The sequence below is a fragment of the Dermochelys coriacea genome, chromosome 4 (assembly GCF_009764565.3).
Source record: "Dermochelys coriacea isolate rDerCor1 chromosome 4, rDerCor1.pri.v4, whole genome shotgun sequence".
Classification (NCBI taxonomy): Eukaryota; Metazoa; Chordata; order Testudines; family Dermochelyidae; genus Dermochelys; species Dermochelys coriacea.
This window is the reverse complement of record NC_050071.1, coordinates 128,588,077-128,612,619: the sequence shown is the minus strand read 5'-3', so window position 1 is coordinate 128,612,619 and position 24,543 is coordinate 128,588,077. Positions and strand designations below refer to the sequence as shown.

At 42.7% G+C, this 24,543-nt stretch overlaps 1 protein-coding gene and 1 long non-coding RNA gene across 4 annotated transcripts; both read right to left on the bottom strand.

Annotated features, from left to right (window-relative positions):
- Positions 1-1,965: 1,965 nt before the first annotated feature.
- LOC119855205 (stem-loop binding protein) lies at positions 1,966-23,309 on the bottom strand. Of its 3 annotated transcripts, none has more exons than XM_038400855.2 (8): positions 22,809-23,309; positions 21,994-22,131; positions 16,927-17,031; positions 15,961-16,020; positions 15,544-15,675; positions 15,088-15,237; positions 5,153-5,237; positions 1,966-3,227 (listed from the first exon to the last, which is right to left on the bottom strand). In XM_038400855.2, exons 1-8 carry the CDS (start codon positions 22,850-22,852, stop codon positions 3,111-3,113), a joined length of 831 nt encoding a protein of 276 aa, XP_038256783.1. In that variant the 5' UTR covers positions 22,853-23,309; the 3' UTR covers positions 1,966-3,110. The 3 variants fall into 3 exon arrangements, with proteins under 3 accessions (XP_038256783.1, XP_038256784.1, XP_043368589.1); XM_038400856.2 differs by having other exon boundaries at positions 21,994-22,128; positions 22,809-23,141; XM_043512654.1 differs by lacking the exon at positions 15,088-15,237 and having other exon boundaries at positions 22,809-23,014.
- LOC122459732 lies at positions 6,027-6,968 on the bottom strand. The gene is made up of 3 exons (XR_006280599.1): positions 6,513-6,968; positions 6,359-6,363; positions 6,027-6,039 (listed from the first exon to the last, which is right to left on the bottom strand). It is a non-coding gene; the product is annotated as an uncharacterized LOC122459732 (long non-coding RNA).
- Positions 23,310-24,543: the final 1,234 nt, after the last annotated feature.

The following is a 24,543-nucleotide window of genomic DNA, read 5'->3' as shown; positions in this document are numbered from 1 at the left end:
CACTGATAGTATTCTTGTTCTTACAAAATACTTATAAGGCAAACCCCGCACTTAGGGTCTGAATCTCCTTTGTCCAAGCTGAGATAATAGCTATTTAAAAAAAACAAAACACAACACCTTCAACATTAGGTGGTACAAGTAGGGCTTCTGTTTTTCAGGGTTTATTAATTTCATTTGTTTTTAGCAATTTTGAGTTTTATGTAGATGTTTAAAAATCAGTTTTCAGGGCTCTTTGTAGATACAGTAATGAAAAACATACATTACTCCTTATAGTGTATATGTCCATGAGCAATCTTTGTAATGTTCTCTAGTGCGCTTTAATGTAGCGCTCGTTAAAGCTCACTACAGGACTTTTAGTGAACACCAGCAGGATCTAGAAGGACCAATTAACATGCAAGGTTAATGTGCTTTAGAAATCATATCCTTGTAGCCTGCATTACTGATCAGTGTAGGCAAGCCCTTAGATCAGGGGTGGGCAAACTTTTTGGCCTGAGGGCCACATCGGGGTTGCAAAACTGTATGGAGGGCTGGGTAGGGAAGGGTGTGTCTCCCCTAACAGCCTGCCCGATTGCCCCTCAGAACTCCTGACTCATGCAACCCCCCCTGCTTCCTGTCCCATGACCACCCCCTCCCAAGACCACCCACAACTCCACCCCCTATCCAACTGCCCTTGCTCCCTGTCCCTGGACTGCTCCGCCCCATCCACCCCCCTGCTCCCTGACAGGCCCCCCAGGATTCCCACACCTATCCAACCCCCTCTGCTCCCCGTCACATGACTGCCCCCAGGGACCTCCTGACCCTTATCCAACACCCCTGCTCCCTGCCCCCTTCCCAGGCCGCTCAGAGCAGCGGAACTGGCTTATTGGAAAGCCTGGGAGGTGAGCGGGCACAAGCTGTGCTAGTCACATAGAGGTGTGGCTACAGGGGAGGGGGGACAGCAGGGGAGGGGCTGGGGCCTAGCCTCCCGAGCTCGGAGCTCAAGGGCCGGGCAGGACAGGCCCGCAGGTCATAGTTTGCCCACCTCTGCCTTAGATACAAGTAATTATTTCCAGTGTTCTAATGGTGTTTACTGGCTAAATACCAATTTTTTTTTAAACTAGGGGTGTTTCACTGGTGTTTATCAATTAAAACAAAAAATCAGAAGCCCTACCTCTAAGGAAGCGGTTGCTGAAAGGCTCAGTGGGGGAACCCATCAACCCTGTTAATACTATATTGAAGTCCCCAGAGGAAGAGGGCTCCTGAACTGTGGGGAAAACATGAGTTAGGTCCTTAAAGAATCTAGTCACTGTAGAGAGTAAATACAGTGTCGCCCTAGCTACAAGGGTGATAAGTACTGCTTCTAGATGGACCCTTGTGGAACTAAAAGTCCAGTTTGCTCCAGGGCTATTAAGTAGCCCAATATTTCTGAAATAGTTTTGTCAAGGGAGACAGCTGGTGCTAAGATGCCCAAACAAAAATACACCTCCACTTGGCTTTACAAGGTAGCTTGTGGAGACTTTCTTAATTTGGAGCAGAATGTTCTGAACTTCAGCTGAAGAGCTTCTTTCAGTGGACATCAGCCAGGCTGTCAGATGTAGTGATCTGACTGCTGTTCTGAGAGATTATGTCTGACAGAGCAGGTAAGGTTGAGTAGGGCAGTGCTGAAAGGTTCACTGATCAGAATACCAGAACTGGTTAGCCATACTGGGCCTATCATGATCACCAGCCTGCCTTCTCAGGAGCCCTGGCATTATGGCGATCAGTAGGAAAGGATACCTCAAGCAGTGATTGTGAGATAGTTGAGTTCAGGATCCTGACGAAAGGAGGAAAGGAAAGCAAAGCAACAGAATACTGACCCTGGACTTCAGAAAAGCAAACTGACTCCCTCAGGGAACTGATGAGCAGGATCCCCTGGGAGGCTAATATGAGGGGGAAGGGAGTCCAGGAGAGCTAGTTATATTTTACAAGAAAAACTACTTGTAAATATTTCATATTTAATGTATTTATTTTTAGCAACACTGTCCCATACAAAAGCAATAGAAACATTAACTGCTTTCAGCAGAATGTATGTACAAAGTTATCATTTACAACAGTTTTATATTAAAAACAGTGAATACAAATCAAGCACTTTCCCTAGATATATTGTTTATTTTTCTCTAAGTGTTAGATAAGTTATGTCTATCCATGACTATTTACAGGTACCAAATTTAGGCTACAGCTTCTTAATGCATCGCTGCCACACTTCAGTTTTGTTTTTTAAATGAGGTTTCAATATTAACTTACATATTACGTCCTTTCCCACCATTACAAAATAAGCTTTTGCAAACGAAAGGAATTTACTTTAAATGAATCAGACAAAAGGAAAACCTTGTAATGTGGAAAAAGCACTTACACAAATATCTTTGCCAATTAAGGGAAATCAAAAAGAAAGTTAGAGGTTGGGCGATTCTTGAAACAAGGACAGAACCCTCCACACTTCTAGATCAATAGTTCAAGTATCTAGTCCAATAATGAGCTAAAGTTGTTACCGGTCATCGTAGCTACATGAAATAAAAAATTCAGTTTATCTGTTGAGTCCATAGATTCAGCTGGTATTGAATTTAAATTCCCCTCACCCCCTGTAGGCAGGCTTTGCAGGAGAGTTGGTTCATGCAGTAGCAGGGCAGTATGCAAAATCTCAAACCACACCTGCTTATCCTGTTCTGTGGATACATTGCTCTGTGGACTGCCAACAGAGCACTTAAGCAATAAACTCACATATGGGGAAATGAATGACAACCTGAAGTTATACAGAACTAAGTTTGCTGAAGGATAGCAGTGCTGCCTTTGGCTGTTTCTTCTATGAAGAGTTCCATCTTCTGAATAATTATAAAAAAGTAGTCTTGTAAAACCATCTGATATACATAAATTAGAAGTCAAACAGGAAGTCACAACTTAAGTTCTATTCTTTACACAAATTTGGTCCAGAAAATACGTAGACAGACCACAAATTAGGGAACAGCCCTTTAACTTGATTAAGCTTCTGCACTATTGACAGGTAGGGAACAACATCCAGTTTGAGAATACCAGGCAAACATTTCACAAACTTTTAAAAGAATGTTTCCCTTAAAACAGCCTGCACAGGGCACCACTTAGCTCACAGTACTGAAGTCTTTAAGTGGCTCATTCAAACATGCCTCCAAGTCAAATTCGCCTTCCACCTGATAGTCAACATGTCTAACCTTGGTGGGCGTGCCAGAAAAGGTATCCTAGAACAGAAAGTTACATTAGTGATTAAGAAATTAAGGTAAGCGTGCACCTCATCTATTTAATATTTCATCTTCATATTCCATTATTTCTCTATTTCATTTAGACCTTCCTATTTTCACTAAAGTATCATATGTGATGTGTTAACGGCAGATCCAAACCAATTTCAATAACTTAGTATTAGTGAATGCTTGAACATACACCACCTTTTAAAAGACTGCCCTTGGGATGTTTCATCTATGTATATGATCTATCACAAGTGTCTACTAAAGCTCTGTACAAACAGTACTATAGCGGAAGCAGCAGAGAGTTGGAATCAGTCTGTACAGAATGCTAGTCCTCCTTGTACTGCTGTTTTTTGCTCAAGAGGTCACAACATTTTAGACTACTTCAGTCTTCTCCAAACTTTTGAAAGCTGAGTCCTCTTTAGGCCAAAGGCTCTGATTTTGGCACAAGCATGGTTATTGAAAATTAGACAGGATGCAGGAAACAAACAATAAATCACAAAAGTGTACACAGGGCCAGTGTTGGGAGGTAGCAAGCAGGGCAACTGCCCACCACCCAGGGGCTGAATTAGTGGAATTTTGAGGAAGTTGTGAAGGCCTCTTAAAAAAAAAAAAACCACCCACCACAGAATCAGTGACTGACTCATAGCCTTATGCCCCATTTCAATCTTCATGTGTTGTTAAAGGCATACCCAAAATGAGTGATTTCACATGATATGTTCTCCTTTCTTACATGCTTTGAAAAGTGAAATATTTAATGTTAACATTAAAAATATCAATGGCATCTGAGTTAGTACCCACTGAAGTATTATTTCAGGCTTTCTGCAAACTCAGGCATTGCTAGATTAGTTATACTTGAAAATATGACCAAGAGTTTTTTCACAACCATATAGCTAGAGTCTTTAAATGAAAACTCAGACCCTGGCGAACAATTAAGTGGTTTGTTCACACATCCCTGGCTAATCTGGGGGGGGGCACGACCGCATACTTTAGGAAACGTTAACTGTAAAAGCATCAAAAAGTTTATTCTTAATAGGTTTTTCAATTAATCACAGTTAACACGTGACTAAAACCAAATTAACTAGATTGAAAAATTGTGGTTAATTGCAATTTTAATCACACTGTTAAATAATAGAACACCAAATTAAAATTATAAATAAATAGTTTTGGATGTTTGTCTACATTTTCAAATATATTTATTTCAATTACAACCCAGAAAACAGTGTACAGTGCTCACTTTACATTACAAATATTTGCACTGTGAAGACGATAAACAAAAGAAATAGTATTTTTCAATTCACCTCATACAAATTCACTCAGTCCTACTTCTTGTTTAGCCATACACTAAGACAAACAAGTTTACATTTATGGGAGATAATGCTGCCTGCTTATTTACACTGTTACCTGAAAGTGAGAACAAGTGTTCTTATGGCACTATTGTAGCCAGCATTGCAAGATATTTAGATGCCAGATATGCTGAACATTCATATGCCCCTTCATGCTTCGACTTGTAAGCGCTAAAAATTTGTACATAGTTTTGTGAGTGCAGTTACATAAAAGAAAAACATTTTTAAAGTTGCATTTTCATGATAAAGAGATTGCACTACAGTACTTTGAGGGGAACTGAAACATACTATTTCTTTGATCTTTATTACAGTGAAAATATTTGTAATAAAAATATTAAGTGAGCACTGTACACTTTGTATTTTGTGTTGTAACTGAAATAAATATATTTGAAAATGTAGAAAAACATCCAAACTATTTATAATACATTTCAATTGTGTTATTATTGTTTAATAGGGTGATTTAATAGCGAGATTAAAAAGTAGTGATCAATTTTAATGTGCTTTAAATCATTTGACAGCCCTAATATTAATCTGAAATATAGTTTAGATGAATAATTATGGCAAATTACTACTTACATAATTGTCTTGAGAGCTTGCTTGAGATTCAGTAGAATTACTTCCTATGGATTCTATCTCCATCTCACCAAGATCAACTGGACTGCTATAAAATTAAAACGATTCAGAGCAAGTTAAAATCTCCCAATGATGCAGTCTACTAAACTATGGTATAGTTTAAGTAGTGCGATTCCAACAGCTGTGTCACTTAGGGAACTCGCTGCATGCAACACTCAGATTCAATAAAAAAATCCTACATTGCTTGCAATGAACTTGGTGCATCACTTTAGGAATTCGTAACCTTGTGTGTTCTTTTCAATTCAGAGGTCAATTTTTTGTAAGTTTAACTGTCTGAAATGACAACATGAATCTTAAAGAATGTCTCTCACAAAAGTCACATTAAAGAAACAAAGCTCTTTTACTCTAAAAATCCACTTGCTGATATTAGAAACAACCAGCGTGTTCTTACTATGTTTGGAGCAAGAGATCAAAGCAAGATTCTACCAGTTAACATGGTGAGTTGCAGCTGTTCTTCTAGGAACCTGTCTAACCTTGGTGGGGGTGCCAGGAAAGGTATCATGCATCAGTGAGGGGATGATGATCAACTCTGAGGACCTTCAATATGCAGTAATAGAAACTAGTGAGAAAGCTTGTAGCAACCTGGGAAGAGAAGTGTTTTGCCAGTAGTCTGCAGCTGTCTCCAAGGAAGATGCAGCAAGAAGAAAAAAAACAAAAAACAAACAAAAACAAAACAAAAAAAGCCACACCTGGTCCCCCTCAGCTCAGAATTTGGTGAATGAAGAGATCTCTTCTCCCTTCCCTTCTAGTAGCAGCCTTTATTTTTTTTGCTATTTTTAGACACTCCCCTATTTGTTCAGTAGGCAGCTTTTTAAATGTTCCCATTTTTGCTACAAACAGTAGGAAAGCTAGCTTTGACTTCCTACTAGCATTTTACCTAGTGTCATCTAGCTCTGCTCAGAACTTGTTTAGACAGCATGTTAGTAAATTACTAGCACCTTGTTTATTCTAGCATTCCACTGTCACTACTGCTGATAGTCAACTTTTAGAGAAATAGATCGAGGGTAGACAAGGCCTTCAAAAGCAAAGCACGGGATGTTGAAGTACCTTTGCCTCTGTGCCAGTTTCCCTGGGGAAATGAGGATGATAGTGACCTCCTTTATAAAGGATTTTGAAATCAATGGGGGGGGGGGAGGGGAAGTGTGATACAAGAGCTAGATATTACTAAAGCAGGGTGCCCCACCTGCCAGATTGCTGATGTTCTAATCTCCAAGCCACATTCTCTCGATATCTACCACACAATGAAGGCATGGGGTAGAAAATCCATAATTTGATCTGAAAATAAATTAGTTAAGTAAAAAACAGCTTTGGGATTTTCTTGAAGGCATGGTTCCCATTTCATACTTTGGAAATGTCAGATGTTTCCTGGGCTCAGATCAGTTTTGAAAAAAAAAGCTAAAAATGACTATGCGCTTAATCCTTAACTTTCCCCTGGGGGAGAAGAGATTTCCCCTCTTGCCCCCCGCACCAAATGCATCCTCCTCAAACTCAGCACATGGTCCCAGCAGCCCACAACCTCCCTAGGCAATTTATTTACAGGCTTTACCACTTAGGAAGTTTTTCCTAACATCCAACCTAAACCTCCCTTACTGCAATTTAAGCCCACTGCTTCTCGTCCCATCCCCATAAGTTAAGAAAAAAATTTTTTCTCCCTACTCCTTGTAACAACCTTTTACGTTCTTGAAAACTGTTACCAAGTCCCTTCTCAGTCTTCTCTTTTCCAGACTAAATTAACCCAATTTGTTCAATCTTCCCTCATTGGTCATGTTTTCTAGACCTTTAATCATTTTTGTTGCTCTTCTCTGGACATTCTCCAATTTGTCCACATCTTTCCTGAAATGTGGTGCCCAGAACTGGACACAATACTCCAGTTGAGGCCTAATCAGCGTGGAGTAGAGCGGAAGAATTACTTCTCGTGTCTTGCTTACGACACTCCTGCTAATACATCCCAGAATGATACTTGCTTTTTGTGCAACAGTGTTACACTGAATTTAGCCGTATAGAGTGGAAATCTGTCAACTTCATGAAAAAACTCGCACAGATACAGACAGACATCATCTTCCTCTCCAAATGCAAACAGATGGACATCATACCGAAAGGACTGAAGGTAAAAAATCCATTACAATCTACATACCACACAGACTATGCTGACAGCTTGTGCCACACACTCTCAAGGAAACTGCGGAACCACCTGATCAACATCCTCTACAGCAAACAGGGAAAGATTAAGAATGAGCTCTCAAAACTGGATACTCTCATAAAGAACCAACCTTCCACACAAACTTCCTCGTGGCTGGACTTTACAAAAACTAGACAAGCCATTTACAAAACACACTTTGATTCTCTACAAAAAAAAAAGGACACTAAGCTATCTAAACTACTATATGCCACAAGGGGCCACAACAATGGTTCCCGTAACCCACCCAGCAATATTGTTAATCTATCCAACTATACTCTTAGCCCAGCGGAAGAATCTGTCCTATCTCGGGGCCTCTCCTTTTGCCCCTCCACCCCCACGAACATGATACAGTTCTGTGGTGACCTAGAATCCTATTTTCGACGTCTCAGACTCAAGGAATATTTCCAACACACCTCTGACCAACATATTAACCCACAGAGACCTTCCTGCCAACACTACAAAAAGAAGGATTCTAGGTGGACTCCTCCTGAAGGTCGAAACAGCAGCCTGGATTTCTACATAGACTGCTTCCGCCGACGTGCACGAGCTGAAATTGTGGAAAAGCAGCATCGCTTACCCCATAACCTCAGCCATGCAGAACACAGTGCCATCCACAGCCTCAGAAACAACTCTGACATCATAATCAAAAAGGCTGACAAAGGAGGTGCTGTCATCATCATGAATAGGTCAGAGTATGAACAAGAGGCTACTAGGCAGCTCTCCAACACCACTTTCTACAAGCCATTACCCTCTGATCCCACTGAGAGTTACCAAAAGAAACTACAGCATTTGCTCAAGAAACTCCCTGAAAAAGCACAAGAACAAATCCGCACAGACACACCTCTGGAGCCAGGACCTGGGGTATTCTATCTGCTACCCAAAATCCATAAACCTGGAAATCCTGGACGCCCCATCATCTCAGGCATTGGCACCCTGACAGCAGGATTGTCTGGCTATGTAGACTCCCTCCTCAGGCCCTTCGTTACCAGCACTCCCAGCTATCTTCGAGACACCACCGATTTCCTGAGGAAACTACAGTCCATTGGTGATCTTCCTAAAAACACCATCCTAGCCACTATGGATGTAGAAGCCCTCTACACCAACATTCCACACACAGATGGACTACAAGCCGTCAGGAACAGTATCCCCGATAATGTCACGGCTAACCTGGTGGCAGAACTTTGTGACTTTGTCCTCACCCATAACTATTGCACATTTGGTGACAATGTATACCTTCAAATCAGCGGCACTGCGATGGGTACCCGCATGGCCCCACAGTATGCCAACATTTTTATGGCTGACTTAGAACAATGCTTCCTCAGCTCTCGTTCCCTAATGCCCCTACTCTACTTGCGCTACATTGATGACATCTTCATCATCTGGACCCAAGGAAAAGAAGCTCTTGAGGAATTCCACCATGATTTCAACAATTTCCATCCCACCATCAACCTCAGCCTGGACCAGTCCACACAAGAGATCCACTTCCTGGACACTACGGTGCTAATAAGCGATGGTCACATAAACACCACCCTATATCGGAAACCTACTGACCGCTATTCCTACCTACATGCCTCTAGCTTTCATCCAGATCATACCACTCGATCCATTGTCTACAGCCAAGCGCTATGATATAACCGCATTTGCTCCAACCCCTCAGACAAAGACAAACACCTACAAGATCTCTATCATGCATTCCTACAACTACAATACCCACCTGCTGAAGTGAAGAAACAGATTGACAGAGCCAGAAGAGTACCCAGAAGTCACCTACTACAGGACAGGCCCAACAAAGAAAATAACAGAACGCCACTAGCCATCACCTTCAGCCCCCAACTAAAACCCCTCCAACGCATCATCAAGGATCTACAACCTATCCTGAAGGACGAGCCATCGCTCTCTCAGATCTTGGGAGACAGACCAGTCCTTGCTTACAGACAGCCCCCCAATCTGAAGCAAATACTCACCAGCAACCACACACCACACAACAGAACCACTAACCCAGGAACCTATCCTTGCAACGAAGCCCGTTGCCAACTCTGTCCACATATCTATTCAGGGGATACCATCATAGGGCCTAATCACATCAGCCACACTATCAGAGGCTCCTTCACCTGCGCATCTACCAATGTGATATATGCCATCATGTGCCAGCAATGCCCCTCTGCCATGTACATTGGCCAAACTGGACAGTCTCTACGTAAAAGAATGAATGGACACAAATCAGACGTCAAGAATTATAACATTCAAAAACCAGTTGGAGAACACTTCAATCTCTCTGGTCACTCGATCACAGACCTAAGAGTGGCTATCCTTCAACAAAAAGGCTTCAAAAACAGACTCCAACGAGAGACTGCTGAATTGGAATTAATTTGCAAACTGGATACAATTAACTTAGGCTTGAATAGAGACTGGGAATGGATGAGTCATTACACAAAGTAAAACTATTTCCCCATGGTATTTCTCCCTCCCACCCCACCCCCCACTGTTCCTCTGATATTCTTGTTAACTGCTGGAATTAGCCTACCTGCTTGTCACCATGAAAGGTTTTCCTCCTTCCCCCCCCCGCTGCTGGTGATGGCTTATCTTAAGTGATCACTCTCCTTACAGTGTGTATGATAAACCCATTGTTTCATGTTCTCTGTGTGTGTGTATATAAATCTCTCCTCTGTTTTTTCCACCAAATGCATCCGATGAAGTGAGCTGTAGCTCACGAAAGCTTATGCTCTAATAAATTTGTTAGTCTCTAAGGTGCCACAAGTACTCCTTTTCTTTTAGTGTTACACTGTTGACTCATATTTAGCTTGTGATCCACTATGACCCCCAGATCCCTTTCCGCAGTACTCCTTCCTTTGCATTCTCATTTTGTATGTGTACAACCGATTGTTCCTTCTTAAGGGCAGTACTTTGCATTTGTCCTTATTGAATTTCATCCTATTTACTTCAGACCATGTGTCCAGTTTGTCCAATAATGAAGATATTGAACAAAATTGGCCCGAGGACCGACCCTTGGGGCACTCCGCTTGATACCAGCTGCCAGCTAGACATGGAGCCATTGATCACTACCCTTTGAGCCTGACAATCTAGCCAACTTTCTATCCACCTTATAGTCCATTCATCCAGCCCATATTTCTTTAACTTGCTGTCAAGAATACTGTGGGAGACTGTGTCAAAAGCTTTGCTAAAGTCAAGGAACAACACGTCCACTGCTTTCCCCTCATCCACAGAGCCAGTTATCTCGTCATAAAAGGCAATTAGATCAATCAGGCATGACTTGCCCTTGGTGAATCCATGCTGACTGTTCCTGATCAACCTTTGCCCTTTATCCTCCAGTCTTTTCCTGATTTCATCAGGAAGATAAGCCTTTGTGTTTCATTCTCTTGGGTTAAGATGTTTTATTCTTCTATTTGTATGGCTAAAAAGACTACATAGAAAGTACATCTGAAACCACTAAAAAAGGGCAAGTTATATAATCTTTGGGACTACTGACCCACACTACCAATATCCAACAGATTCAAATGAGCAGGAATCTAGGCACCATTTAAGTGTTGGCTTCAAAAGTCTTCTTGCTATGTCTGAGGCAAACAGAGTAAGTGATAGCAGGATGTCATCTATACGTGAGATGGTGTCAAGAACAGCACAAGGGGAACTACTCGAGTAAAGAGGCCCTAGCAGTGGACAGCAAAAACACTCTTGAGGAGTTGCTGAGGCGATAATCAAGCTACTGAGAAAGTCCTTATTCCATTCTAAGTTAAATTCTTGGGACTGAAGAGCAATGCAATAGTGAAAGATATTGATACTTGTGAAGAACCTAGCATTATGGAAGGAAGTTTAGTGGGAAGAGAGCAGAGTGGACTCTTCTGTGATTGAGGCAAAGTAGCTGTAAATTTTATGCCACACGATAAAGAGGTTAACACACACTGTTTAGAAACTTGGGAAAATTCAGTTCCACTCAAACACACATTAAACATTACCTACTTCTCCTTCAATCCATGAAGAGAGCACCAATGCAGCTCAGTCAAAAGCCATGGTTTTCAACTTTAAGCATGGTTATGCTCATTTCCCTGCACTAAAACCACTTTACAGATGTGAAGGTCAGAATGACAGCTTAATCTTGATTCTTTGTGAAGCTGCATTTCTACTTACATTTATATCACATGGGGCCATGTCCATTTTGACTATTTCAGAAAGTTTTCTCACCAATACCAATATCAGATACAATGGAAAGGGGAATTAAGGGGAAGTAGGCTGTTCCTGCCAAAAAGCTCTTATGCAGCAAAACATGCAAAGCCAGGGAACAATATCACTGTTTCCACAACCCTGCAAAGTCACAGGATTTGGTACATCCTGGAGACTGAAAGGCGAAAACATTGTATTAAGAGCCCGCTAATCTGGAGGCATAACCTTTTTTTGGAGAGGAGGGTGGGGGGAGGCCAATGCCATGGCAAAACCAAACAATGCCTAATTTTCTTTGCGTTATTCATACCAGTGATGCTCAGACTTCAGGGGTTCAGGACCCAAATTAGGGATCAACATTACCCAACACAGCCAGTAGAGTGAATTCATTGTTTCATTTACTATACATTTCATATTTAAATGGAATGACAGGGGAAATATTTATTTATTTTATTCTCACAGCAAAATGACTGACCAGGTCATTATTTTATCAACTATTAGGGCGGTCAAATGATCAAAAAAATAATTGTGAATAATTGCAATTAACAAGATCACAGTTAATTGCACTAGAATAATTCTAGAATACCAATTGAACATTATAAATATTTTTGGACTTTTTCTACATTTTCAAATATATTTCAATCACAATACAGAATACAAAGTGTACAGTGCTCACTATTTTTTATTACAAATATTTGCACTGTAAAAAATAGTATGTGGTGAATTGGAAAATACAAGTACTGTAGTGCAATCTCTTTATCGTGAAAGTGCAGCTTACAAATGTAATTTTTTTGTTACATACCTGCACTTAAAAACAAAATAGTGTAAAACTTTAGCGCCTACAAGTCCACTCAGTTCTACTTCTTGTTCAGCCAATTGCTAAGACAAACAAGTTTATTTACATTTACTGGAGAGGATGCTGCCCGCTTCTTATTTATAATGTCACCTGAAAGTGAGAACAGGCATTGGCATGGCACTTTAGTAACCAGCATTGCAAGGTATTTATTTATGTGCCAGATATGCTAAACATTCATATGTCCCTTCATGCTTCGGCCACCATTCCAGAGGACATGCTTCCATGGTGATGACACTCATTAAAAAATAATGCATTAATTAAAATTTGTGACTGAACTACTTGGGGAAGAAATGTATGTCTCTTACTGTGTTTTACCCGCATTCTGCCATTTTTTTCATGTTATAGCAGTTTCAGATCCATGACCCAGCACGTTTGATTTAAGAACACTTTCACTGCAGATTTGACAAAACACAAAGAAGGTACCAATGTGAGATTTCTAAAGATAGCTACAGTACTCAATCCAAGGTTTAAAGAATCTGAAGTGCCTTCCAAAATCTGAGAGGGATAAGATGTGGAACATGCTGTCAGAAGTCTTAAAAGAGCAATACTCCAATGTGGAAACTGCAGAACCCGAACCAAGAGAAAGTCAACCTTCCGTTGGCAGCATCTAACACAAATGATGAAAATTAATGTGCGTCACTCTGCACTGCTTTGGATGGTTATCGAGCAGTACTTGTCATCATGGATGCATGTCCTCTGGAACGGTGGCCAAAGCATGAAGGGACATATGAACGTTTAGCATATCTGGTACGTAAATACCTTGCAACGCCAGCTACCAAAGTGCCATGCCAATGCCTGTTCTCACTTTCAGGTGACATTGTAAATAAGAAGCAGGCAGTATTATCTCCTGTAAATGTAAACAAATTTGTTTGTCTTAGCGATTGGCTGAAAGGACTAGTCTCTGAAGTTTTACATTGCATTCAAAAAACAAAACAGTTGTGTAACCAAAAAAAAAAAAAAAATCTACGTTTGTAAGATGCACTATAGTACTTGTAAGTGGTATTTGAAAAAACAGAACAAAACTATTTTTCTTTTTTACAGTGCAGAGCTGAGGAAGAACTTAGAATAACGCTTCCTCAGCTCTCGTCCCCTAATGCCCCTACTCTACTTGCGCTACACTGACGACATCTTCATCATCTGGACCCATGGAAAAGAAGCCCTTGAGGAATTCCATCATGATTTCAACAATTTCCATCCCACCATCAACTTCAGTCTGGACCAGACCACACAAGAGATCCACTTCCTGGACACTACGGTGCTAATAAGCGATGGTCACATAAACACCACCCTATATCGGAAACCTACTGACTGCTATTCCTACCTACATGCCTCCAGCTTTCATCCAGACCACACCACATGATCCATTGTCTACAGCCAAGCTCTATGATACAACCACATTTGCTCCAACCCCTCAGACAGAGACAAACACCTACAAGATCTCTATCAAGCATTCTTACAACTACAATACCCACCTGCTGAAGTGAAGAAACAGATTGATAGGTGACTTCTGGGTACTCTTTTGGCTCTACTACAGAACAGGCTCAACAAAGAAAACAACAGAATGCCACTAGCCATCACCTTCAGCCTCCAACTAAAACCTCTCCAACGCATCATCAAGGATCTACAACCTATCCTGAAGGATGACCCATCACTCCCACAGATCTTGGGAGACAGGCCAGTCCTTGCTTACAGACAGCCCCCCAACATGAAGCAAATACTCACCAGCAACCATACACCACACAACAGAACCACTAACCCAGGAACCTATCCTTGCAACAAAGCCTGTTGCCAACTCTGTCCACATGTCTATTCAGGGGACACCATCATAGGGCCTAATCACATCAGCCACACTATCAGAGGCTCGTTCACCTGTGCATCTACCAATGTGATATATGCCATCATGTGCCAGCAATGCCCCTCTGCCATGTACATTGGTCAAACTGGACAGTCTCTATGTAAAAGAATAAATAGACACAATCTCCCCATTGTATTTTCCACTGAATGGATTCAATGAAGTGAGCTGTAGCTCACGAAAGCTTATGCTCAAATAAATTTGTTAGTCTCTAAGGTGCCACAAGTCCTCTTACATTTTAATATCATGTGCTGCAAAGAGCCACTTAAACAGAGGCTCCTGAGCTGCAAGTATCGCTGATTTATACCATTCTGAACATAAGATAGATCTAATAGCTTCTGCCAATTTTTGTTGTGCTAGAACAGTGCTTCAGATATGAAATAATGGTGACAGTGGGGCTTGTTTAATCTACTGACTAGAATGACCTTTAGGTTATGACAGGCAGAGCCTTCAAGCCCTTAGTAGTAGCTTCTTGGGTTTACTAAGATACAGCACTAAAATTTGGCAAAAGGTAGCCTTAAGGACTTGGAACAGAAGTTATTCTTGATGACAATGCATGTGGAAGCCACAGGCTTGCTAAAATATGGAGAGCCAGGTGAGTCTTACATATTCCGACTAAAGGTGAACTGAATTGGAACTCAGCTAAAAATAGAAAAAAAGTGTTTATACAATGTGAACACTTAATACTGCTTTAATCACTTTGAAAAGCTGCAGATGAATAAATTAAAATGTTCAGTAGATGAGTCAGATGATAGCATAGTCATTTTCTGAAGGAACTGTAATATATTAGAAGAAAAATTGTTTTGTTTGATACATACATTGCTTGCAAGTCACTTCCTTCTTCAGCAGGAGGGTCCCAAGAATGCAAAGCAACCTTCCAGAGTCTGATCTGCTGGTCCCAGGACCTACGGCTATACTTCTTAAATTTATTTGGAGTTCTAGGATGGACCCCTGGTACTCGATGACACCTATTTATTTAGAAAATTGTCATGAAAATTCCACTATAGCTTTTCAAATCTTTAAAGTGACTGAATTTGTCTAACACTGGAAGCCTATTAAATCCCATTCTCAGAATATTTTGGATTGGTTTTAAACCCAGGCAGGTATTTAAGACAGTTAAGCTGCTTGATTATTGTGCGGCTCAGGTTTCTCCCTCCTCCACCCCAGAAAGTCTGGTCTATAAACAAATTTAATAAGTAATCAAATGTGAAGAACCAGACATGCACAATGTTTACATACATAGTACATTTACATAGTACACCACTGAAACTTACCTTGGAACTTCTTTAATGTATCTGTCATATGCAATTGTGTTTTTTCCATAATTTATCTGTTTTTGCCTTCTCATCAGAACCACTTCATCTGTCTCAAGTTCTACTGCTACAGTGGATTCCTTTGAATCAGAACTAAAAGAAAAAAATATCTAGATTTGAATTGCATTATGATCTCGTGAGCACCAGAACACACAAGCCCCCACAGCTACAGCAATCCTGAGACCTGCTGCACTCATTCGGTTTATCTCTGAACTGTTCAGGATTTTGTTGAATTAGCATGTTTCAAGGCGAACTTGTTAAAACAAATTACTTCAAGTTGATTATTTACAACAAGAAAATCATGGACATGCAAGGAGTTTAAAAGTAACTATTGCAGGATATTTTTCCCTTGATCTCAAGAGATGAATTTACACTTACCTTCCAGAAGAGGACTTCCTTTCTCTTGCAAATTCATTTATCAAGAGCTTTCTTTTGTATCTAGAAAAGACAGTTTATTCAGTATAAATACTTATTTAAAATAAGAAAAAAAAAATGTAACTTTCATAAATTGTTTCCACTGCATAATTAATGTAACCTCTATTAATGTTCATCTTCACTGCAACATTGGCTGGCTGGCCGGCCTTGCCCACATGCTCAGGGTCTAACTGACCGCCATATTTGGGGTTGGGAAGGAATTTTCACCAGGTCAGATAAGCAAAAAAACCCAGGGTCTCTGCCCTTCTCTGCAGCATGGGGCGTGGGTCATTTGCAGATTTAAAGTAGTGTAAATGGTGGATTCTCTGTAACTTGAAGTCTTTAAATCATAATTTGAGGGCTTCAGTAACTCAACCAGAGGTTAAGGGTCTATTTCAGGAGTGGGTGGGTGAGGTTCTGTGGCCTTCAGTGTGCAGGAGGTCAGACTAGAGGATGATGATAGTGGGTTCCTTCTGACCTTAATCATCTGTAAAGTTCAAATCATAGGTGCACGGTAAGCATTTTTCCATCATGGAAATGGGTCCTTCATCTCTTTTTTGGAATCTGAAGATTCATCTTTCAAAACTCCACCTCAAGTCTTATCACAATAATTACCATGCAAACAGATGAGTAGTGGATGGAATGACATTCAAAGAGTCAATCTCACAGCAAGCCAATCCGGTATCTGCTAGATTGTTGGCAGTTCAGTGATGTTGGTCACCTCCTTCAAAAGGACTACATCACATCACTTTTACAGTATTTCTAAGTCTAAACTGGCCTGGGAACAGATATCAGAACTTGTCCCTACATATGACAGCCATAAGTGATATTTCATTATTGTACTCCAATAATACCGAAGGTAAAAAAGCAGCTATGACTCTACAAGAACAGGTCCTTTTTGCAACACCAATCATATACAACCTATGGTACCTTGCAATTTCTTTATTAACATTGGTCCTCATTTCATCTTCTTCAACTACAGATCCCCAGTCTGAACATCTTGAAAAGGGCCCAGGACCTTCTGGTGTTGTAAAACTGAAAAATAAAATTTCTGCATGAAAACTGGAATATCATCCTAATTCCCCCACCTAATTAATCTCTAATTTGGTAGCTAATTAAAGTATTTTCAATAGAACTGCTTACTCATTGTATTCCTTATGTATATCCAATCATATACATGCACCAATAAAAAAGTTTACAAAGTTTCAGACTAGTTACCATTGCAGAGCTTGTACAGCTTGTGACACTGGCTAACCAGGTCATGCTGGAGCATATTCAGGTCAATTCACTTGTATACATCAAAGTAATGGTTAAATATATAAGCATGTATTCAGATTTTTAAACTTCATGAAAACTAGTTGAATGTTACTGGTACTGTTTTCATTTATCTATTCCCGTCATAATGTATGTAGTAGCAAACATTTACACAACTAAATTACCCATCAAGGAAATTTTGTGAAATGCTAAAGAAGGACTTAAGGACTTTAACAGAAAATGCTAATTTCAAAGTGAGTGGCCATTATGCATATGTTGGGAGGCCAAAAGTCTATGTGCATTCCTCACACATTGTCTTCAAGGGAAAAGCTCAGGTGATAGACTGTCAGCTTGCTTTTGTGTAAAGGAGCTATAAATATGGATTCAAGAAATGAGCCATCATCTCTGGACTGTCTGGATTCTAACAGGGCAGAATAACTGAACGAGAAGAGGGAGATCCCCAGAATTAATCTGGGTAGCCCTGAAAGGCTTTTGGGAAACTGGAAGTTTAATCACATCACTGTCACCATTGGAGTTACAAACTGATTCACCCGACATATTTTACCTGCTTTAACCTCTCAATAACTTTTTTCTTAAGCTAATAAATCTATAGTTAGTTTACTATAGAACTGGCTGCCAGCATCATCTTTGGTGTAAGATCTGGAGTATCAACAGATCTGGTGTAAATGGACTCTTGGGACTGGGAGAAACCAGATCTGGTGTGATTTTAGGTTTTAATAACCTTTTATCACAATGTTCAGTTTGTCTGGATGGCAAGATAGACTGGAAAGGCTAAAGACTGACTCCATGGTTAAGACTGGTACAGTGATCCAGGTGTCCGCCCTGAGGTAGGCACTCGCTCCAGACAGCGTGACACAGCTACGAAGAATGATCTGTATTCTGTTATGCTTTTTGCATCAACAAATTGCAAAGCTGATAATGGGACCATGCAAGTGTAATTTAAGGCAATGGGGATGCACAGGTGAGAGAATCTGGCCTGCCAAAAGACAAGGGAAAAACAAAGCTTGACTTTCAACTGCTAAATTGAGTTTGCAGGGTCATATGATAAGAAACTTCTTCCTTGTAAATGAAGCACATTCTGAAACCTTGAAACAGAAGTGGACACAAACACTGAACTCAATGACAATTCACTTTTCAAAATATCACATTTCAGTAGCGTAGCTTCTCATTTATAATGCTGGCTTCTGCAGTTAAACAAAAACCACAGATTTTAAGTAGGGAAGGGAAAAAAATAGCATGCTTTATATTACATTAAAAACCACTACAAGCAGATCTGACATTTTGCCTAAACTCCGAGTATGTTTCTGGATTTGTTTTTCAGTTACTGCAACTAGGAGGCTGAATAGTCTATCTTTCCTCTAATATGGTGTCCAAAATTGTGCACAAGATTCCAGGAGTGGTTTATGGTAAAAGTCAGAGATGGGAAAAGTCGTTTTAGACAATCTAGTTCATCACTCTGCTGATGCAAGACTACTTCTTAGAGCACTAGTTCTCACTGTGGCCCTGGGGTGAGGGATCACAATTTTTATTTTTTTTTTTTTAAATTCATAGCAGGTCCAGGGTTAGTTAATGAGGAGACCAGGATCCATCTCCCCACCCTGATAACCCCACTGGAGTAGGAGACCCACACACACACACCTGCTTATGTCCCAAGCAATAGTGGCCACTATGCTAGGGTGTGTGGACCCACTCAGTTCCTCACCAGATAGCACTGTGGTGTCTCCCCAGGGCCTGCGTGGCTCACTCTGGGGTGGGCTAGGTCAGGACTCCTAACGGCCACCTTGTCAGTGCCACCCCCCCATGCTTGCCAGCCAGCAAGCTCCAGCAGCCTGGATGTTGGCCACTGGTGAAAGACGCTCCCCCTACCCTCTAGTATAGGACCAGTCTGCCACCACCCTGACCCTCTCCAGGATGGGACTGCCCCACTAACCTCTCCACCAACGGACGTGTCCTCAGTGGGGAGGCAAAAGCAGGGATGCCTGCTTCCACCACCCAGCAGTTGGAAAAAAATGGGCTAATTTCACAATTCCCATGCAGCAGGGTGGGGAAAAAAAAAAAATCAATGATTTAAAAAAAAAAAAAAATTTTTTTATTTAGATCAGATTTTTTTTTTTTATAAAATGCCTTTTGAGGAAAAAAACCTTTTTAATGACTATACATTATAGCTCAAAGATATCTCATCATGGAATAGGGATTGTATATTCTAATTCTATAGTATGAGACAATATATTCAGGTAATGTTTAAGAAAAGGTTTGTAAATGACTTCCAGTAGTTAATGGATTAGGGACCCAATTATATGAGGTTCCACAGGCTTCTGTATAGATTATTTAGGCTAATCTCTCCATCTACCCAATGGGACTCAGTACTCAGTCTAGAAGATACCATCAGAAATGGTTAGTTTTGCAGTTCTCAAACTGTGGATTTGTGTCTTCAGAGGTAACATGCTTGTTAACAGCAAAAATGTTTTAAAATAAATAAATATAGATAGAGAGGTGAGAAATAACAGACCTCAACTCTATTGTCCCTCTGCAAATATGTGTACACAGAGTCAATCCCTTACCTCTTTCTAAAAGTGCAAAGTTTCAAAAAGTTCAATGAATAGAAGATTGTTGGGGGCAGAATAGACCTGGGCAATGAGAAGAAGTCTGCAGATAAATGTGAGAAGCAAGGGACATAGGCTTGTTTTTGTTAAAATATTGTATGTTTGCTGTTGAAGAAAAAAAATCCAGAATACTTAATGTTGTTGTTTTAGCTAAATAAAACAATTTAAATGTCTGTCTGGTGATGTTCTCCTCCTAATACAGCACGGCAAGAAAAGCCTCATAATATGATTAATCTGTTGAAATGGAGATAGTTCACCTTCCAGTGACTTCATAAATATTTGATTCAATTACCATTGTTAAATGAAATAAACAATCATTAATTTTCTGATATAGCTGTAAAACTAATCTGAAAAGTTTTCAAAATAAATCACTGTTTAAAAATGTATAGTCTGTACCTTCTAAAAATGAAACCTACATCTATCTCGAGTTGTGAAGAGCGTGTGTTAAGGTTATAACCAAGAAGAATGCATTTTTATGTAGAAAACCATGATTAAATCAAGTCTTCCTGACTAGTGATTTAAACTAAATCCACCCTGCCATGCAGTCTGTGAAATCACAATTTTCCCAGGGCCCTACCGGTAGATAATTGGCAGTCTGCAGAGTACTTCTCTGTGACCTATAGAAGTAGTTTCAGGACTTTTCTAATCTTTCCAGGGGCTTTTCCAGGCATCTGAATTTATACTAATACAGCCATGCTTGGTGTGTGTGTGTGTGTGTGTATCATGCATGTTGGATTTTTCCCCCCCCTTTTATATTTTTAATCACAGAATCGTAGGACTGGAAGGGATCTCGAGAGATCATCTAGTCCAGTCCCTTGCACTGATGGCAGGACTAATTATCTAGACCATCCCTGATAGGTGTCTGTCTAACCTGCTCTTAAAAATCTCGAATGATAGAGATTCCACAACCTTCCTAGACAATTTATTCCAGTGCTTAACCACCCTGACAATTAGGAATTTTTTTTCTAATGCCCAACCTTAACTGCTCTTTTTGCAATTTAAGCTCATTGCTTCTTGTCATATTCTCAGAGGTTAAGGAGAACAATTTTCCTCCCTCCACAACAGCATTCTTTAATTGACTGTGTCAATTCAACTACATAGATTACAAAAAATAAAATAAAATAAAATAAAGGAGAATGTAATTTAACTGTCACAGAAAGGCAATATCAGCAAGGTGCATTTTCCCCCACCTTGGTTTACTTAACGCTTGCCTTTTCATGTAAGCGAGCTCTAGAGCTGCTGCAGCTCACAGAACTGCATCACAATATGAAACTTTGGATCTCTGGCATTACAGTATGTTGTCCAGTCCTCTGTCCAGACCAATCTTAAATATTTTAATTAATGAAGCCACAATCTCCCTTTTGACTATTGTAACCTAACAAACCTCACCATGAGAGCATGTTTTCCAGTATGCAGCTCAAATTTACCTTTTCTAATTTTATCGCAATGTTCCTACTTATCAGACCTATTTTGCTGCTCAACTGACGTTTCCCACCCGGTCGGATCAGGGCAAAAAGTAGCTGCATGAACAGGGAACAATGTAGGACCTCAAATTGATCCCCTGCATGCATTCTTCCAAAGCTAAAAGTAGCTCCTTGGAAAGCCATCCATGCTGCTTCCCTGCTCCTGCAGTAGCCCTAAAGCATCCAGTCCTGGGAACTGCTCCCATGAGCTTTAACTCATGCCACTCCCTCAAGTCCCTCTTCTCTGCTCACTCATCTCAACAATAAGGTCACATGATGCAGATAATTTAGCTTTGAGAGTCTGTGCAAGCTGAGCAGATTTAGGCCTTCCGGCGACCAGGGGTGCCGTTAATAAAAAAACAACAGGGCATAAAAGAACAACCCAGCTATTTACTCATCACAGGAAGTAGCTCCAAGATAAAAAGGTACAAAGTCACTAAGCAATATTTTTCACTCCTTGGTTTTTACACTCTACTAGTACTTTAATCCCTGTCTCTCTCTCTCCCCATGCCCCCCCCCAGGTTACTAGATAGTGATTTATCACATGAGAGTTGGAAAGTGAAAATATACTGGTTAGTTTCACTGTTTCTCATGCACAAGAAGCACAAGCCTGTTTCAGCTGCATACACTATGGACAAATCCTTTATTAAACATACCTATCCAACCTGTTGTCAGAGGGTCCATACTTGTTTTCATCATCAAAAACGGACGAATCTGAATCATTCTGTTTTCTGCGTTTTCCATCTGCTCCACGTTTCCTTCCTTGAGACCAACGAGCGGGGTGTTGTGGGCTGCTGGGAAATAGGTCAGTCTTTAAAAAGCAAAACTTACACGCTGGCTTTGTAAGCTTTTACAGCCACAAGGCAACAAAGGTTGCAATAAGCAGCATACATGGGGGCTCTTTTACCTCGCACGCAACACCCAGCCGTTCCCTGTTTTGTCCCCGAAAGGCTTCTCAACCCGAATCTGCACAGGAACCGCTGTCCCTAGAAGGGAATCTAAAGACCTGGGTGTTGCCTCTCTCAAATCTGCATCCCCTCCCCCGTATCGGGAGCCTATGCCAAGACCATGTGTTTCTTCGCCCCCTGCCCGACCCTTCCTTCACTTCAAGCGAGCCCCCAGGACACTCGCCCCGACTCCGGGTGGCGCTTCTCTTCATGAGACGTGATCCCCCCGCCCCGCCCCGCTTTCACCAGCCCGGGGAAATGCCCCGGCCCTGGGCGCCCTCGGCCGCCAGGGTTCGGGGAAAGACTCACACCAAGCCCGGCCTGTGGACGAGCCCAGGGACTGCCCCCGAAAACGGGAGCGGGCGGGCGGGCTCGGGGGTCACCCGGCCGCGCTGCCTCGCGGCGGGAAGCTTCCCCGCCGCTCTGGGGGGGGGGGGGGGGGGGGGGGGGAGGGAAACGGCTCCCCCGCGACGCTGCTGCGGGCGGCGGCCGGACCGGAGACACCTGTCCCCGCCACCGCCCACCTGCTCTCGCCGCCGCTGTGGGGGCTCCTCTGGCGGAAGGACATGGCGCGCGGGAGGCGCCGGGGCCACAGCCGGTACGTGTGGTGACGGGCCGGGGGGGGAGGGGGGTCGCTGCCGCAGCCTCCTCGAGTTCACCCCGCTCGCGCCTCCCGCCGGCGCAGACTGACCGGGAAGCTGCGCTCCCGCGCGACACACGCCCCTCGCCCGCCTCCTATTAGAGCGCATGCGCTGGCGGCCAGGGCCCGACCATCGTGGAGAGGGGCGTGAGCCTGTGACGAGAAAGAACCTGCTGTCTCAAGCCGGGAGAGCCCCTCACCCCCTTCGGCCCGGGAAGCGATCCTGCCCCATCCGCGCCTGAGGGGAACATGGAGGTTCGGAACGGGCACAAGTCCTCGCACGGCGGGGGGGAGGGGCATGTTTCTCTACCCCCCCACGTGTGCCCTCGTGGGCTCGTCCAGCAGCTGGCGCCGCGCGCCCGCTCCCTCCTTCCTCTCTGAAGGGCTCCGCGCCCAGGGGCGTGTTGGCGGGAGAATCTGAACCCGGCAGCGCGGAGGGGGTGGTATTGTTGCAGCCCATGGCTTGGCGGCTGTACATCGCCCGCCCTGCACCGGGGGTGTTGCGTCACGGTGCTCGTGCTACAGCATTTCCTTGCACCCTGAGCGCCGGTCCTGCATGATACGGCAGAGCGCGCTGTCCATTATTTTCTTTGAGTGCCACTGCGTTGCCTTGCTGGGTTTTTATGACACCACGGCGCCCAACGTGGGTGCATTGTATCACACCACGGCGCCCAACGTGGGTGCATTGTATCACACCACGGCGCCCAACGTGGGTGCATTGTATCACACCACGGTGCCCAACGTGGGTGCATTGTATCACACCACGGCGCCCAACGTGGGTGCATTGTATCACACCACGGCGCCCAACGTGGGTGCATTGTATCACACCACGGCGCCCAACGTGGGTGCATTGTATCACATCACGGCGCCCAACGTGGGTGCATTGTATCACACCACGGCGCCCAACGTGGGTGCATTGTATCACACCACGGCGCCCAACGTGGGTGCATTGTATCACACCACAGCGCCCAACGTGGGTGCATTGTATCACATCACGGCGCCCAACGTGGGTGCATTGTATCACACCACGGCGCCCAACGTGGGTGCATTGTATCACACCACGGCGCCCAACGTGGGTGCATTGTATCACACCACGGCGCCCAACGTGGGTGCATTGTATCACACCACGGCGCCCAACGTGGGTGCATTGTATCACACCACGGCGCCCAACGTGGGTGCATTGTATCACACCACGGCGCCCAACGTGGGTGCATTGTATCACATCACGGCGCCCAACGTGGGTGCATTGTATCACACCACGGCGCCCAACGTGGGTGCATTGTATCACATCACGGCGCCCAACGTGGGTGCATTGTATCACACCACGGCGCCCAACGTGGGTGCATTGTATCACACCACGGCGCCCAACGTGGGTGCATTGTATCACACCACGGCGCCCAACGTGGGTGCATTGTATCACACCACGGTGCCCAACGTGGGTGCATTTGTATCAGGGCACATTGCAGTGTTGTGACTGCTAGCACCTTGCGCTGCAAGGGCTTGTCCATACCTGGAGTTATTCCAGAATAGCTACTGCACTTTACATTTCACCCTCTACCTCAATCCTCTACCTAACTTTCAACTTTAGACAAGCCCTAATAGATTTAGGTCTCCGTGCA

Coding starts and splice junctions, on each gene's coding strand:
- LOC119855205 (XM_038400855.2), bottom strand. CDS start 22,852: ATGTCCTTCCGCCAGAGGAGCCCCCACAGCGGCGGCGAGAGCAG. Junction 17,032..21,993: donor TCTGACAACAGGTTGGATAG/GTATGTTTAATA, acceptor TTTATTTTTCAG/TTTTACAACACCAGAAGGTC. Junction 5,238..15,087: donor GGAAGTGACTTGCAAGCAAT/GTATGTATCAAA, acceptor TTAATTTTATAG/CAGTCCAGTTGATCTTGGTG.